Source organism: Electrophorus electricus, chromosome 1 (assembly GCF_013358815.1).
Source record: "Electrophorus electricus isolate fEleEle1 chromosome 1, fEleEle1.pri, whole genome shotgun sequence".
Classification (NCBI taxonomy): Eukaryota; Metazoa; Chordata; class Actinopteri; order Gymnotiformes; family Gymnotidae; genus Electrophorus; species Electrophorus electricus.
The window spans coordinates 26,942,974-26,960,740 of record NC_049535.1 but is presented as its reverse complement, the minus strand read 5'-3'; the positions used below and the strand labels follow the sequence as shown (position 1 = coordinate 26,960,740).

At 41.4% G+C, this 17,767-nt stretch overlaps 2 protein-coding genes and 2 non-coding genes across 7 annotated transcripts in view; all 4 read right to left on the bottom strand.

Moving 5' to 3' along the window:
• tmem104 (transmembrane protein 104) overlaps positions 1-2,878 on the bottom strand; it is a 49,485-nt gene extending 46,607 nt beyond the window's left edge. The window contains exons 1-3 of the mRNA XM_027003353.2: positions 2,589-2,878; positions 2,151-2,235; positions 329-450 (exon numbers count right to left, since the gene is read on the bottom strand). Coding sequence (XP_026859154.2) covers positions 329-450; positions 2,151-2,195 — 167 coding nt within the window. The 5' untranslated portion in view covers positions 2,196-2,235; positions 2,589-2,878. The remainder of the gene's footprint in view (positions 1-328; positions 451-2,150; positions 2,236-2,588) is intronic.
• Positions 2,879-7,692: 4,814 nt separating this feature from the next.
• Positions 7,693-17,713, bottom strand: tnpo2 (transportin 2 (importin 3, karyopherin beta 2b)). 4 transcript variants are annotated; one of them, XM_027003421.2, is made up of 26 exons: positions 17,377-17,713; positions 16,133-16,232; positions 15,601-15,676; positions 14,981-15,130; positions 14,516-14,622; positions 14,136-14,269; positions 13,925-14,006; positions 13,709-13,831; positions 13,510-13,628; positions 12,850-12,910; positions 12,081-12,252; positions 11,536-11,688; positions 11,141-11,366; positions 10,779-10,950; positions 10,463-10,549; positions 10,231-10,338; positions 9,917-10,075; positions 9,698-9,785; positions 9,512-9,610; positions 9,238-9,276; positions 8,987-9,082; positions 8,690-8,765; positions 8,441-8,540; positions 8,213-8,287; positions 7,986-8,130; positions 7,693-7,810 (listed from the first exon to the last, which is right to left on the bottom strand). In XM_027003421.2, exons 2-25 carry the CDS (start codon positions 16,229-16,231, stop codon positions 8,023-8,025), a joined length of 2,709 nt encoding a protein of 902 aa, XP_026859222.2. In that variant the 5' UTR covers position 16,232; positions 17,377-17,713; the 3' UTR covers positions 7,693-7,810; positions 7,986-8,022. The 4 variants fall into 4 exon arrangements, with proteins under 4 accessions (XP_026859222.2, XP_035389123.1, XP_026859219.1 ...); XM_035533230.1 differs by having other exon boundaries at positions 14,981-15,052; XM_027003418.2 differs by lacking the exon at positions 9,238-9,276.
• LOC118242496 lies at positions 12,714-12,788 on the bottom strand. The gene has a single exon (XR_004776874.1). It is a non-coding gene; the product is annotated as a small nucleolar RNA SNORD41 (small nucleolar RNA).
• LOC113573279 lies at positions 13,301-13,368 on the bottom strand. Its single transcript, XR_003410195.2, has one exon. It is a non-coding gene; the product is annotated as a small nucleolar RNA SNORD41 (small nucleolar RNA).
• Positions 17,714-17,767: the final 54 nt, after the last annotated feature.

Here is a 17,767-nt window from a genome sequence, read left to right as displayed (position 1 = left end):
AGCATCATAGGATCAAAATAAGATGCATAGCTAAAAAATGCTGTACACTAAAATCAGGATGCCTGATTTTCACCTTTATTTATTTATTTCTGAGAAATAATCTGATGTAGGTGAGGAGACCAACACAAATTTGCATGTCATCACACACATACTAGCCAATCCATCTGTCCACCTATATTGATGAAAGGAGCTAACAGAGAACAAGTCCGAGCTGGTGTTCCAGCAGTAATTCTCAGTACTACACATCTTCATCTGATGAATTCTACACAGAACACTGGATTTAACTAAGGCATGGGCACAGATGTTGATTTAAATTAGCACTACTTACCTCATAAAAGCTAAAAAGGAGATGAGTGCCAGACTGACTACCCACCCAGCTGTGGAAAAGGCCTTGGGCATGGTCAGAGCACCAGTACCCACAATCAAGTTGAACATGTACACCAAGCCAACCTTTGCACACACAAAAGTGCTTCCATAAGCAATACATCAACATGTACATGTATAAAAAAAAAGAATCTTAAGTGAAAGAAACAGTTAGCTCCAAAGAATAAGATGTTTTAAAATCTGCATAAATTTATCACACCTCTGCTTTAATTGTACATTTACCATGTATGAAATCTGCTGACAAAGAAACTTGACTGCAATTATTAGCCTCAACAATGGACCCCAGCCTCATCAACCAGAGATGTTGGCATGTTAACAACTGAACAACCAATGTGATGTCTGATTCTAGCTGTCACTTAATTTAGTGCTGTTTTATATATGAATCAACTGTAATATAGTGTGATAAAAGTTTGCCTCACTTTACATCATGATACTTTTTGCTGGATACACATAACTGTTGCATAGGCTTCTATTACAGTACAGAAAGATTTTTTTCCCTTTCTATGCATTTCCAACATTAAAAAACCAATCTGGTGAGTTTTTAGTAAACAACCTGGCCTTTTGTCCTGTTTTTATTTTCCCTCTCTTTACCCTCTTTTTAGTTGCATCCAAGTATAGGACTCAGTCTTTTGCGTGTGAATTTGATGTTTTGTAGATATCTGTGTTGTGTGTATTAGTTCTAAAACTAGGCCTATACAAATATTTGATAACATAAAAAGTAAAATCAGCTTGCATATATTGCAGTGTTTATCAAATCATGTGGTATCCCCAATACTCATCAAAAGAACATACAGCTGCCTTTAAAACTTTTGCCAAACGTAAAACCCACAGAGTAATTAGTTTCATTATGTCTAACGGATAAGGCCATAACATAAAGCAGAAATTCCATATCCAACATATAGGCTGCTGCTGCTGCTGCTTAAAAGGCATTTTCTAAAGCAGAAGTATTTTTTGCAATGCATGCAGCCGTGGCTGCATGTCAGAATTTCTGCAAATTCTTTCTACTTCTTTTTTTTTCTTCTCGTGGTAGATGAATAAGCAACTTTAAAGGCATACATCACCTGACTAGTGAACTATACTTCACCACATACCTCATCTGATTGATGTGCTCAAACTGCCATGAGATCAGTAAAGACCTTTGAAGTCTGTAATCTTATTTACGAGCCAAGTTTGACTTTCATAAAAGTAATCTTAACAATCTCTACTTTGAATGTCCAGCTATTTACCCCTAAATTTATGGGTCAGCTACCTCTTGGCTTGCTCAAAAAGCACCTTTCAACTATGTAGTGTTAGAAGATAACAATGCTTTCTCTTTTAGAAAGCAATACTAAGATTTCCAATAGTCATTCCCCACAATGTAAGAAAACTGGCTGTTTACCAACACAAGCATACAAGCATCTGTAAACATGCAATATGCAGGCTCAGACATGTTCTCTTACATGTTTACTTTACAATAATAGTTGTTACTACATTAGCTCAATAACAGCAGTCTTTGTGTATGTTGTTTGTTTTGTTGTTGACTAGTTTTGCCTCAATATTAATGGAATCTCAGGCTCCTAATATTCAGGTGGTCAAGATGTCTAAGAAAAAAATAGTTACCCATTATTTGGAATTTACATGAAGACAGAACATTTAAACAGTAAAACGACGACACAGGGAGGAACCTTAATTTACAGATATACAACACTAAGAGTAATACAGTTAGCTACAGCCCCAGTAAAGTGCTAAAAATGATTAATCTTGCTAGCTCCAAATTTAATACTTACAAACGGTGAGTATGGTTCTCCCGTCTCTGTAATGCCACCAGCCATGATGATTATATCACCGTTAACTCCGACACGACTAACAAACCTAAGGGGAAGGCGATAATCAGGTAAATTTAGCTACTTATTTTATACAGCTGGCCATCTGTTAGCATCAGTTTTGCCAACATGAGGCAAAAACACTTAAAAGTTGTAAGTTAGCTAGCGTTAATTAGCTAGCTACTGGTTGTTGTTTTAGTTTGTAACGTAACGCTAGGTAGCTAGCTAACTTGAACAAATCCACTGACGACTAGCCTGCTAGCTGGCATACACTTTCGATACGACTGACTAGCTAGCTAGCCAATTAGCCAGCCAGCTAGGAATAATCTTAAACCAAGCCGAAATCAAGATAAGACAACCTAGTAAGGACTAATAGCTGCACTTTTAGAAGCAGCCACTCACCTGTCTTTGCTGATTTATGTTTCTGCTTTTGGACAACCCGCGAAACAGCTAGCTGCTAGCTAATCTAGCTACGTTTCAAGTTAGCCAACGATATGATTAAAACAATCCAAATATAGCGGTAACGAGTGATTTTCATGTGGTCTTTGGCATAGTAACGGTTTCACACTATGTGAAAGCTATCTTACAAGCAAATGGCTTGCAGTTAAATAATAAATTACGACGTCTAAAGTTTCCCATGTCCTACAGCTAAGTCAGCTGGCTAGTTACTTTTACCTTAGAGCCATTGCAGTTAAACCAGAGGATTGATGCATTTAGATTGGACCACAGAATGTATAAACAATCTACGGATTGGACACACAGATCCTAACAGCGCAGTCGCAAACTTTGGCCACGAAAACACTTTTCGTCCCCATTAAATCAATAGACTGACTGTATTATTCAATCTCAGCTCACTAAGGAGGAAGAAACGTTGAAGAAGAAAAAAAGTTTGAAAAAAATCAAACTTAATACAAGGCATGAGTACAGAAATATTATGCATTACCGCTTTTGTTTAGATCTATATTTTTCCTGCAGCATAAAGGTGATGTGGGCGCTACAAGACTACACTGTGATTCACTCAAGGAAAATCTCCAGCGGTAGTACGGTAAGACGTTATGCCGCAGTTTAATGACAAATCAATCGACAGTTTTGCCGTTTCAGTTTTGTGGTTTATTGTATATGGCTATGGTGGCTTTGGTTTTAATAACTATTTCATTTTAGGCGTTTTATTTATAGATTCCCCCAAATTGTACGTTTTAGATGGATGATGTTATCTTATTTAAATATGTCCCCATACAAAACAGCCCAAGCATCTTAAGATTAATGTAAGACTTGAGTTTTGAGTTTTCAGATAATCACTTGTGAATGAGCTCGTTTACTGGTATTGAGTTATCCGTTCTAAAGTGAAAGTTAAGCTAAGTTATTCACTTTAAATGAATTCAAGACTTTTTAAAGACGTGAAAAATACATCTCAGTATTCTAAAAATGATGACGCATTGTGATTCACGTAAAAATGTTGGAAGAAAACCGCTTTTCTCCGTTATGTTTGCATGAATAAAGTGAAATGCATTTCCGGTTGTTTGTATGACCTCGACAATGTATCGAAAATGGGAATAAATGATGTATTAGGAAACCCAGTCTTTAAAAGTTCATATCACTTTCTTATTTATTTACTTACTCAGATTTATCTTATCTTAAGATGTCTTTACATCTGAGAACTCATAACTTAAAAAAAAGTTTAGCTCTGAGAAAGGGGTTGTTCTTGTCCTGGCACAGTCCAGCAGTACACACACCCATCCACCCTTTAAGGTGAGGTAGTCCTGTAAATGATCTGGGGAAAGCAGGTGCAGTGTCAACAATCCTCACAACGGCCAAGTCAAGCAAAATTATGAAGAACCTCAAAATTGAATTCAGCATCATTAATTACTAAAATCAAAGCTATAAAACACAGGTAATAATCCACACAGTCCATTTTTTCCCAGTTGGTAGAAAAGAATTTACTTCCCCATTTCACAGAGTTAAGATAGAAAGTGATGACAAATGAGTGTGCACCACAGTGTGGAGAGGAAAACAAATCCACAATATCAATCAATCATTCCGCAACTTTTTCTACACAGTACAGGTGCAAATGCATCTCCACCCTTCCATTCCAAATCACATGTGAATTGGTTGGTTTTCAAAAATTGCTTTTCAAAAACAGTTGATAAAAACAACAAAAACAAATTCTTTAAAATAAAAAGAAAATAAGTAAAAAAAAAAAACTTGTAAAGTCCAAAAGAAATCTTTGTGCTTATAAGCACAAAAATGAAAATAAATAAAACATTTCATGACAAAATAAAAAACAAATTCAACTGTAGCCAAATTATATTTTGCAGGAAACAAGTTTGCTTTGTTTAATCTTTTTTTTTTTTTTGAAAAAGGGAGCTAAAGGGAGCCCCACACTCAGTGATTCACAGTACTTTCAGAGTTTTGTTCAATGATGAAGTCCATCAGTTCAGTTTGCTTTCATATCTTGAACAGAATGTCCTACCAAAACCTTCAGTTCATCTGTAATTGAACATAAATATATAAATGTTTTAATCAGAGTGGGACCACAAATATATGCTCACTGTAGGTGGAAAGCGCCAAAAAAAACCAAACAAACAAAAAAAAAAAACTCCAACCCCAACTTTTTTTGAAAGCCTATCAAACAACACTTGCACATTTACCCATTTATAGAACTCAAGTCCTGAGAAAACATCAGTTTACAAAAGTGTAGAAACCTAAAATTAGATTGTCATGGCTATTATTCAGTGAGCAAAAGGAGAACTATAAAAGGTACACCATTAATTCACATTACTGGCTCAGTGGTAGTACAATGGTCTTCTCAGAACATAGGAGCAGGCAGTAACAACCAGTGTCATACTGACCACCACACACAAAAAAAAATCCAAAACAAGCTTATTTTACAATATGGACCACACACCATGCCTGGTCATTTACTTTTCTTTACTTTAATTTTCTCAATAATAAATGGAAAAATTCAAAACATGGTGTACCTTGAAGCTATACATGAGAAATGATACTTAAAACTATTGCTTTCATGGCTATTCATGACAGTCTCTGCTTTTTTGGTACAAGTAAATTAGTCAAATACTTAAGATTGTGCAGAGATAGTCTTACGTTTATCCTATAAGGCCTCTGTCGAGTTAGTCTAATACAGAAAACAATACATGGTAAATGAACTGCAAGTGTTGATAATGGGCTTTAACAGAAAGAAAAAGAAAAACATGGAAGAAAACCAGTGCAAATTATTATTTTTTTGCCATACATGTACCTTTGCAATCAAGCTTTACATCAACGGGTCCAAACCACATTATATCCAATTACAGTATCAATGGTTTAGGGACGCATCATCTCCATCTACAGTTACACAAAACATGCCCTTCTGGGGTTTGGATCTAAAATGACCCATTTGCCCATCTATAAGGAATGGTTTGGTGAAAACGAACAATTGCTAACTTTTCCTCTTGCAGCAAATATAAAAAAATTCAGCTAAAGGCATGTTTGATGTCTCATGGTTTGCTTCAGTTCTGTAGTAGAGATGCATGAAAAAAGTAGCTATGAAGTAATGGAGGTCTCCCCAGCAAATTGTTTTTCTATAAATATATGCATAGATATTAAATCTCCTAAAACCTCGTGGTACTTAACAGCATCAAAAATACTTGCCAATGTGGTTTAGGGGACAACTTCAGTATATAGCTCAGTTGTATTACACAGCATGATCTTAAGACAATGGAAATTATATTCTTCCTTAAATTTTGTCTACACAGACTATGCCTGCTAATGTAAAACTTTACTTAAAAAGAGGACATTTCATACTGTCACGTGAAGTGTGAAGATTTAGGCATGCACTTATGGAGAGGATTTTGGGTGAGACTTCCATTATTTGTTAACTACGTTAGCTTCACAGCTCACATGAAACTAAAGAAAAAACACTGGACAGCAAACATATTGGGAAACTTCATAAATTTGAATTTTTCTCCAAACTGTTCCATTAAAGCTACAAGAATTAGAATGCACCAAGTAAAATCAAACAACTTACCATTCAATACTTTTTACCTTTCCACTTAATTTAGACTACTGAAGTAATTTGTTTATATGTATACTCTTCAATACAAAAAAGGATTCAAATGTGACATCCAGCTAAATGACTATGACCATGAGGAATATCAGCTCAACACACTGTGCTGTCACTTACCCTTGTATTTGACATTCTTTATACAATAGTGTCGTGATGAAACTGAGTCTATCCAACAACCTTAATAAGGAGAACCTGTGTGTCTGCAAGCTTGAAATTCCTTATAATAGAAATTGCACTGGGTTTCTTAGTGACACTTTGTCACCATCAAATGTCATAGCTTACTTTTAAAAAGCACTAGCAGCACATTTTCTTTTTCTACAGGAAGGGCAGGCTGCTGCATGATCTCTCTTGAAGAGCACATCAAGAGAGTCAAAAGGGGAAATGCTACTGCTCAAATACCATGAAACACTGACCAATGCCAACCTAAACAAAAGAAATAAAAATTCACTACTGAAGCCAAGCCTTCTAACACTGCATAAAGTGTTGCAAGTATGTCTTAAAGAAAGGAAATGTGGGGAGGGACAAAAAAAACAACAACAAACAAACAAAAAAAAAAAAAAATCAAATCAAAACACTTCACCAAATCTTGACACCTGCACATTGCACCGATTTCTCCAAGGGTCCAGAGTCATGCAAACCTATATCATTTTCTTATTTGAGCAAGCATGAAGCAAAAACACAGAGCACTATAGTTACAGGTCCTGAAGGTTGTTCTGGTTACAGAAGAACTAGGGTAAACAAAAACATGGTGGAGAACTTGGATGGGAAGAAAAGCGAACGTTAAAACCAAGCTGCGGCCACAGAGCAGCAACGGAGGCCCCGAAATATGCAATAAACAGCCTGAAAGCGAGACTACATGCACTGTACTTACTGACAAGTAATGATCGCATATTTAAAAAGGTGCTATTACTTATCTGCCTATTATAAGCACCTCATGCTTGATCTCCATCCAGCAGTCCCTGTGGTTAAAAACGACTGTAGTATGATTTGTTTGAACAATAGCTCTCAAGATAAACGTAGTTCTTACCATATGCATTAGGGTACACAAATATTGCCCAGGCAACGGGTTTGCCTTAAGCTCGTCTAAAAAGTGAGCCGGTCTACTTAATGCGCTTGTGTGTGCTATAGGCAGCTAGCAGAGGTGCAAGGGCTTGACTAGACTGTACTACAGGTGGGTGCTCCTCTGCCACCCAGCCTCCCCCCTCCCATTAGCGCTTTCCTCCAGCTTTTAAAGAGAGTGGTGGTCACACCAAACGGCAAGCCTTGCTTACCACTTCCCTCCCTCCCTAACTATCCCAGCCTAGATCCCTCCCTTTTGCTTCCATAGTAATTTTTATGTTTACTTTTTCTACTCCGACTGCGTGGGATGCTAAACCCCGGCATGCAGAGGTTGGTCTTCCCCCTAAGCCCCTCCCCCACCCTTCCCACCCTCCCTCACAGAGACACAGGGTGCGGGGCCGCCCCGAGAACACAGCTCACGCCGTCCTCCCCCCTCCAGCAGCAGGGCAGTGCAATACACAGACATGGATGAGTTCCCCAGTAACCCTCCCGTAGATTAGACCTGAACAAAAGAGAAGGGAAAGACACAGAACACAACCATCACAAAATTTAAGATGTTATACAGCAAGGTTTAGTCTTCACACACTATGTGGGTTTTTTGCGTTTTAGTCTTGGACCATGCACAACTGATAAAATGCTGTTCAGCATTAATAAAAGGCCACACACAAATCCTGTACCTAACAGGCGTGTCCCGTGCCAGCAAGGGGGGGGTATCTAAACACCGTAGCAGGCTGACAGGCGCTCTTTCAGCTGCAGGGGGAACTGCTCACAGAACTGCTGCCAGTTCTCCTCGCCCACCTGGGCCTTGAAGCCATGGAGGATCTGTAACACACAACATGTGTCACTTATTCACCAGGCACTCCTCGGGAATGTCCTGAGAAACCATTAGTGAGCTGGCACTTACCTTATAGAACATGTCCCTCAGATCTTCCTTTGGGTTTACCCAGGAGGCCACAGCATCACAGAAAAAGATAAAGTCCTACACAGACACAGAGGGATGCAGTGAAACTAAAAAGCCCCTCTTTAGGACAAAATCAGGCAAAAACAAAAATAATAGGAGTGTCATAGGAAGGGCATCATGTCAATGCACATATGAGTGTCACCAAACAATTATTAGCCTTTGTTTGCTTACCTGAACAACACCTCCTGGATTTACTCCAATCATTAAGCAGATGCCTCTGAAGGCAGAATCTTTCTCCTCATTATCCCTGATATTTCTAAGTGACTGACACCTGAAACCGTTAGTTCACAAGAGCTTTAACAAACAAAATCCAATCAGACAAAGTTACATTCCCACAAGATAACTCAATGGTTAAAATATACTGCACTTTGTAACTCCTTTATCCAAAACAAGCTAATAAGGCAGAAGGGAAAGTCTCACCAAGGACGAATGAACTGTGGCAGCATGGGTGCCACCTCCTGAGGGCAAACATATCCCAGCCGACCAATTGTAATGGCTATTCCAGAAGAGAAAGCAACACACACACACACACACACACACACACACACACACACACACGTCTAACCTGCAGCCACATTTGAACCTGAAACTCCACACCTACTTAAGATTTCTGATGTCCATTTAGAGTTCACAGAAGTCAAGTGACACACACAAAGGGAACCTCAAGTTAATTTGGCTTGTACCTTACAGGGTTTGTACAATATGTAACATTAGTACCTGTGTTCTCCAGTAGAGTCTTGGGCGTATTGGGTCGGTTTATGATTTCCACCAGGTTGTTAAGCACCAGCCCCACATACGGCTCCATCTCTGCCCCTGAGGGGGGACAGGTATTCAATTGTTACTGAGCAACACTGGCCTGGGCCAAGCTTCATTTCAGGTAAATAGTCTGGTTTTGCTAGTCTGTCCTCCCCCGATCCCCACCATGCCAGTCATGTATGGAGGAGATCGGAGTTTCTTTACTGTCTCACCTGCACATTCACCACCTGCCTGCTTCCTGTCACCTGAGCCTGTAGAGATATCAAACACTGTGACTAGCCTGTCTGCAGCTTGCCATACTGCCACCTTTGTGCCAAGATCACCACAGCAATACAATTTATTAACAGCAATCTAGGTAACTGCAAAATTTCTGAGCCTGGTGTCTAAAGTCCTAAAACCTCGTATTCACTACATCTTCTGTGTCTGTAATACGGCATGTGTAACCACAGGAGTAAAACTGTATGCAATCATGCAAGTTAAACTCACCCATCTGTATGGAGATCTCTCCAATGGCCCAGGTAGCATTGTTGCACACGGAGATAAACTCTGGGTTCAAGTTAAGGCCGAGGATGGGCATGAACTCAGCTGTGAATCACACACAAAACACACACACCTCAGAACCAGGGTCAGGTTTCTGCTGCTTCAGCATGCATCTTCAGAGACATAACTCACCGATGCAGGGCTTGACATGAAGGAAGCAGGCTTTGGTCAGGTCCCCCAGCAGAGCAAAAGAACTCTGTCGCACCTCCGGCATGGTGTCCTATAGCCACAGAACACACAGTCTCTGCACCAACCTCAATCTCTGCACACACGCCCCGAGCTCCACAAACATAGCAAAAGGTCTATGCACACAAGCCTGTTGCCTCTCACACCTGGGTATCTGCTGTGTACCTGCATGCACTGGAAGAGCAGCGTCATGATGTTGCTGTGAGCAACCAGCTGCTCCACATGGCCACCCAGGCCCTCAGCCAGGCCACTGAGCAGGTCCAGGGCCACGATCATGAAGTCCTTATCGGGAGCCTCATACTGCTCGGGGTGCTGGTTATACATCTATCACAGGAACAAGAGCCAGAACAGGATAGCAATTTATTATCAATAGTTTGAAAGAATTCCACAAAGGCTTGATGCTGATAGAAGGCGAGGTCAGTAGTGAGAGCATCAGACATGACCTGATTGAGGGTTTTCTGAACCAGGTGCATACTCACCATGGCCTGAGCGAGGGTTTTCTGAACAAGAGTGACACAACGTTGGTACACTGGCTCACAGTATGGCAGGAAGCCATTCTGCAAAGCTGTAGCCACTGACGACAGACACTGGATTTATTAAAAAAACAAAAACAAAAAACAACCTTTTACTGTGTGGTTATGTTTACCTGAGGCTGCCTGCATTTCCTCAGATTCCTCTGCATTCAACTTACATCAGGCTGAACTTACTCACCTCTAGCAAAGGGAAGAGATCCTTGTCCTCGTCTTTCAGCTCATTCCATTTCTGGATGAGAGGGGGCATCAGCTTCTGGATATATTCCTATGAGAGAATGAGTAAAAGGCCACAACTGAGCAACAAATTAAGACTTGATAAAACATACAAAAATACCCCAACACACTAGATTTTCACATTTTAAAGATAAAATGAACATGCAAGAAGGGAAATATCATTGACTGAGATCTATGTAGGCATCAGTTTTGAATCCCCCCCCCCCTTTTTTTTTTAAATTAAAACATCCAGTTTAGTTGCCTGTGGTGTAAACACTTACGGGCTGGTTGAGATGGTGGCCCACAGAGTCAGCCAGTGTCCCGATTGCATCATACAAGATGAGCAAGTTTTTGTGCTGGTATTTTCCAAAAGCAAAGACCAGTGTGTCCAGAATAAAGCCCAGATAGGGAACCAGCTCTGTGCAGGCCTCCTCTTCTAGAGTTGCAAACGCACTGCGGCAAAGAAATGAATCAAGAGTTCAAGGCAAGCTTTAAGACAACATTCAAAGTTCATTTGGTTTTAAACAGTTAGCGCTGAAAACATGATCTTTGGAAATTCTGCAGAAACTCCACTGTCAGACTCCTTCAGAGTAGCTATTTTAAATGCATCTTGCAAAGGTGGACACCCACCCACCCAACCCACCTGCAGGCAGCCTCCTGCACTCTCTTATTGCCATCCAGGATGCGTTTGAGCAGCTCCGTCATGAGGGGTTTGAGGTAGGCGTCTGGTGGCTGGCTCACCACCCAGTGGGCATAGCGGCTCAGTGTCCAGCAGGCAATGGATCGCACCAGAGCCTTCTTATCACACAGACACTGGATCAGGTGTGGAATCAGCTCTGGCAGGTAAGGAACCATGCCCTGCACACAGCCTGCAGAAGGAGAGAGGCAACACAGGCACCAGTGAAGGAATACGTGAATAAGCGCATTTCAAGTACAAGTAGTCTACAGGCTTCCATGCAAGTCCAACACTGGAGAAGTGGGCACAGGAGGGGCAGAAGGACTGATAGTTCTACCATTGGCCTGGCAGCATTAGCATACCCTCAGCAATGGCCCCCAGAACCAGGATGCCAGACTCCTTGATGACCCAGTCTGGATGAAACAGCAGATCCTTCAGCAGTGGAAGCAGGTGGGGCAGCAGTTCATCTCGGAACACATTCGCCAACACATCTAGTGCTGCTGCTGAACACTTGCCTGCCAAACACAGGGTCTTAGCTCTGATTTCATTTCATTTCTGCCCATTACAAATTGCTGTTCAAAACGATTCAGCTGCAGTTTGGAAAACTGGCAGGTTCCACACTTGGGCCACAGTGGATCAGATAGTATGAATACTTGAACATCACGGACAGTTATGACATGATTTGTCATCACCTCCACAGAGACCAGTGGTGATCTCACCAGCCAAAGTGCACGTAAATGTTAAAGCTACCCAAGACAACTTAATTGTATCAGCTACTTAGATCTCATTTCTGGTGTGCAAGTTGGCACATTAGTAGAAACATTCAGGGAGGGGAAAAAAAAACAAAAAACAGTTAAAACACTTATTAATAAACCTGAGAAGTGCACTTCTATAAGCATCTACTCACGTAGATTCCAGTCAGACAGGGTGTCATCGTCGTCATCATCATCTTCATCTATATCCTCACCCTCTTCTCCCTCGCCCCCCTCGTGTTGTAGCGTGACTGTGCGGGACTTATGAAAGCGTGGCTTAATGTCTTGCTCACTGTCTGGAATAGCCTCATCTTCTTCCACGTCACCCTGTAGCAGGGGGGGCAGAGTGAAACAGAGACTGGGTTAGTAAACAAGTGCGCTTTTTGGTCTCAACAGCCAGGGAGGAGTGTATTGATCACCCAAAAAACATTAGAACCGTTCTAATAATCATTTAGCAAACAGAGCCTCTGGAGACCTCAACAAAACTGTGTGTGCGCGCATATATAAATAAAAACTGGATAGCTGAAATGTTAATGGTGCGATCAAATGTGTTAATGAACAGCAAGCTCTAATTTCTACCATCTAATCATTTGCCTGTCAAATGAGTTAAAAGGAAGGGGGGGGGGGAGAGAAAAACAAAACCATCCCCCACACCTCACCCACACCACAAGAGCACATTAGACGCAATAGCTAGCAGGCACGTCAGTATTTTGAGACATGGGAAAGGTTACATTCCCACAGTTTCCCTTTCCTGACATCACACCCTATGGTGTGCAGTACACCAGGCCATGGGTCAGACAGTATGAATACGTGAAACATCACAGTAGTCTCAAGATCGAAAAAAAAAAAATCATCATTCCCATGGCCAGCCCACAGACACAGAATGAGTGTTGTTGGAAACGAGAGCAGCAAATGTGTACTCACTTTCAGCAAGATGATGTCAATTTCAGAGTACTTCATTCCATTCACCAGAATGGGAATTAGTCTAAAAACAGGGCAAGATTTTAAACACATCATAAGCTGACTGCACCAGCATCTGGTCTCTGCTGGTAATAATAAAGACTGCTGTAGAAAAAAAAAAAAAAAGTCAAATGTGAATAACAGTACAAAAAGATAATACTACACAATAGTTTAATATTTAGATTGCCAGATGATGCCCAGTTGCATAAGGTGCATCACTGTGTTGCACAGTTTAAATATAATAAGTTGTAGATGTAAACACCAGTGTCTGTGCTGTTACTGCTATGCAACATTAATGCTTATGCCATGCCAAAATCAATCTGTCCAGCAGTGCCAAGCAAATGCTGGAGGGAATGCTAAAATGAGCTGTCCAGCCCTTGTCATACGATAAGGGTGCCAACATGGCTGGGCTACAGTGGATCAGACAGTATGAATACGCAAAGAATCACCAACAGTCAAAAATTCGGATGTCATCATCTCCATGGCGACAGACCAGATGCACATTTCCCCCTGGCAAGGGCTTTTAGCCAACAGCAACCTTGCCACCAATATTGTCGAGCCTGTCAGACCCTTACGAAAGTGAATGTCTGGACAGGCCATTCAGCTGGCCACTTGGCCACTTACTGCACCAGGTGTCCAGACAGCACATCCTTGCAGATGGGCTGCTCAGCCAGAGTGAGCCAGAACTCACAGGCCTCCAGAGCCACGTTCTCGTCCGGATCCTGAGTACGCTGCAGCATGTACTGGAGGGAAAAGAAGACATAGTATGAGATCCTGCCACAAAGAGTCAGGCAGCTGCCACAGTGACAGGGGGCGGACTCACCTGAACAATGCTGTGCATGTGCGGGATGAGACGGTCAACGCGGACCTCCAGCAGCATAACGAGTGCACGGCACACATTCTTTCGCACCTCTGAGTCCTCGTCCGCAGCCAGCGCAAACAAACTCTAAAGCACGATATGAGAGAGAGCGAGAGAGGAGAGTGGAGTGGAGCAAGGGATATTCAAAACTATCAGAACTAAACCTGTGACAGCATGTACCTCTATGAAGGTGTCAATGTTGTCCATCAGAGCTTGGGCTCTGCCAATGATAAACTGATTCACGCAAGCAATGGCATGAGATCTGCAAACAAGGAACATAAAGCCATCTATTATGGGCAATTGGGAGTGTTAACTGAACTATAGTTGCATGATAACAAGCACATTAAAAGAGTTGCAGGAATCATGGTAAACAGCCTGATTAGCCACTGACCTGATCTTGGGACTACAGTGTTTGAAGAACTGCAGGAACTTGGGGATCATAATGTTAAGAGGCCGGTTCAGTGCATCGCTGTCCAGCAGCTCTGATGAATCCTCACAGATCTTCTGCAGTGCCCCAAACGAACCCTAAGTACACAAACAAGGCAAGTCAAAGGAAGGCAGAGCTGACAGGTTGGATCAGAGACATGTGGTAAGAATTAGGAGCATTTAACGTTCTTAAAAAAATGAATAAATAATATATTTAAAAACACAAACACACACACAAACAGTACATCACACATCCAAACATGGTAGAACATCACAAGAGTGAGAAATGAAGGCAGCACTATAAAGATAAACAGGAGCAGGATGGACAGATGTGAATGGACAAACCTCGCAAGTGTTGTAGTCCTCAGAGTTGAGCAAGTTGCAGAGCTGAGGCAACAGCTCAGGCCATGTCTGCAGCTCCCCTTTAGAAGCGATGGTTGTTATCAGGATACCTGCATGGGGGACACGATTAGCTGCCTTTATGAGCCTGAGATACAATAATTTAAAAGGAAACATAATGAGAACCCCCCTCTTCACTTTGTCAATGTGGATAAATATTATTCTACTACCTATATATTTAAGGAAGTAAAGAAATTAATGCCAAATCTAAATGATTGGGGAGGTGTATATAAGAGGAACATGGTACAGGATAAGATGAAACAGGTATTTCAAGAAAGAAAGAAAAAAAAACCAAACAAACCCTAAAGTAATGTAAAAGGGGATTGAAATCAGAGAGAGGGACCAAATGACCCACCAGCAGGCCACGATATTGGTATAGAACTGAGCTGCAGGCAAAGCACACCGACTCACCGATAGTAGCACGAATGAGGGGGGATGGGTCCCCAATGCTGCTCAGACATTCCTGCTTGATGAAGTCTGCCACTGCCGGAGGGAAGTTCTGGTAGTGAGCCTTCACATTGTTTTTAAGAATCAGACCGCTGAGAGAGCGTGTGGGCTCGTCTGCAAGCGACGGAGAAAACAGGTACCCATAGACCACTTTAATCAAAACACAAACATCAGGCATAAACGTCTTGCCAGTATTTTGGATCACTCAGTTGGCATCACTAATTAATCTCAATTCTTGGCTTGAGCTAACAAGCAATTCCAGGTCCTGGGGAGATTTAACTTCAGGCAGGGCTAGAGGAATCACTCACTGCCTCAGAATTCATCTTTTAAAATACACAGGGCCTTTAATGTTACACATAAGCCTAGGTCTGACCTTTTTAAACAAATTCAAATATAGCCAAACAAGTTCATAACCAGACTTGTATATAGAATAATATATACAGAATTAAGTTCATTTGTGTGTTAAACAATAAACTACATTTTTTAGAAGAGGTAATAGAAAGAATATTGCATCTCTGGAACTAGTGTTCCTTATACAGTAACTGATGGCCTTGAACAGAATAGTGTGCCCTAGAAGGACCTACCCTCAGATTTCAGTCTGGTCAGGACAAAGATGAGATAGTTGTTGAAGTCAGGAAATTGGTTCAGCTGCTCTAGTTTCTGGGAACATGATTAAGGTAAAATGCTGTGGAGATATGTTTCTTGGACCAGACAATCAAATTTGGTTTGATACGTTATGCTCCACCAGTGATGAAAGCAGCCGTTTATGTGAAATCCTGTCATGGATTGTCATGAATACATGGCAAACATTTTAAAGCAGCTTTACTATACAAAGCTGCTGCAACAACAACATTATAGGAACCATGGTGTCTTCTTCCTGGCCCATTCTCATGGTCTCTCAGCCTAAAACAAAGACTGGACACATTTGAACTCCAATGCAAGTAATTCCTTCTGACACGGATTTAAATGTAAGACTAGAAATAAAACCATGTTTGATCAAATTGCACATGTCCAACAGTGAGGGATAAAAGGAAAATAACTGCAATGCTAATGCATGCAGCAAAACCTTCTGGCTGTAGTCCACAAGCAGACAAGAAAAGCCTTTGAGCAGGATACTTGCTGCACAGCTCTCTGTGTGGCTGTGTTTGGAGACTGGGAGTCTTTCAGGAGCTGAAGGACCTGTTGGAGTCCCTGTTCATCTGGCTGCCACTCCATCCTACACGTAAGAGACAGCATGCATGAGCAGGTATCCACTGCAATAAACTGTTTATAACATTTACATTTGCAGAAAGGTAATATACTAATTTGGTCAGGACTACCAGGAGTGGACAAGGGTAAGAGCTAATGACCAATATATGAATACAAGCGTTGTTGACATGCATTTGGTGATTGACGTGGTGTGTGAGGCCTGGTTAACCGCGCGCCTGAAGGAGTAGTTACAAAACTGCTACATGATTTCCGTGCACCCCCCCCCCCCCCCCCCCCCCGAGAGTCGACGCAAGCTTGCATGGTTTTATTTCCAAAGCATGAGTCTTAAACGCTGAACTCCAAGAGTAGTTCAATGTCCCCTTGACCATCAGTAAACCCCAAACACTCCTGTGCAACTTGTTTTCAAGGCAACCAATCAAGCCTAGACACCAACTTAAAAAAAATAGTGGTTCATAAAAGAATATGCGGCATTTTGTTTTTAATTGAAGCTACTAACCATCTAGCAAAAGTGAGGTCAGAAGAGTTTCGTGGAGTCTTGCTAGCTAGGCACATCCTGTCAAGTAGCTAGCTTGCTAGCTAGCCATTTATATAAATCCGGATATCGACGTCCGAATTCAGCCCAATTCGCTAGCTAGCAGTTCCCACAAATGGATGCATTTTAGCTAACAATACTATTTGTTACAAGTTACATCGTTAGCTAGCTAGCGTTAACACCAACACTCACGCTAGGTAGGTAGCCAGGTTAGCATATTTGCTAGCGGCCTCGGTTTCAACTGGTGACCATGTGTAACGGTAGGCCAACTTATTACGAGTGGGCAGTATAACTAGTAAGAACACAGAACTTAAACTGACTTTTTTGAATGAGCGCAACTAGATGCACAAGTCACGTCGAGTAATTATTCCCTTAAATTCAACTAATGCAAGAACACAGCACGGTTACCCAGTGTTTTGCTTTGTACCGATGTGATTCTTCTAATCCCAATGTGCTAGCTCTATCGCTAAGTCAGAGTGATCTTGGCAGTTAGCTAGCAGGCTAGCTAACTATGTTCGTGGTCAAAGAACGTTTTCTAATTTGAAAGACCTTTATCTACTGTGTAATCAACGTGTCTTACGTATGCATAAAGTTCAAATTTTCTATATTTATTACTTACAAATCCTGCGTACGGAGGCCTGTTGACCCAAAAGGGATGCATGCAACAGTGTGGACCCGATGAACGTTCACGACGCCGATCTACACACGCCGTACACAGAAAGGCTTGGTTCAGGAAACAACGGCGTGAGTCTTCAGTTTTGATAGGTTCTTGGCACTTCTGGGTGTGCCCTGCTCACAAGACCCGTGAAGCCAGATTTTACCATCATTTGTAAAGTATTTTTACAAATTGCATAAGTTATAGACCGGTTCGTCTATATCAACAATGGATGAAACTGCAGTAAAAGTAAAATAAACATGCACTACAGTCTGTAATAAAATGCCATTTTAACGAAACATCAGCGACCCAGTATTAACGTCATTCAAACTATCGGTCATTAACGAAAATTGTA

Excerpts from the sequence above, each read along its gene's own strand:
- tnpo2 (XM_027003421.2), bottom strand. The coding sequence starts at position 16,231 with ATGGAGTGGCAGCCAGATGAACAGGGACTCCAACAGGTCCTTCAGCTC. Across the intron at positions 14,623-14,980 it reads CCTCATTCGTGCTACTATCG|GTATCCTGATAACAACCATC; the intron begins GTGAGTCGGTGT and ends TCCCCCATGCAG. Across the intron at positions 10,550-10,778 it reads GCCACCATCTCAACCAGCCC|GAATATATCCAGAAGCTGAT; the intron begins GTAAGTGTTTAC and ends ATTCTCTCATAG.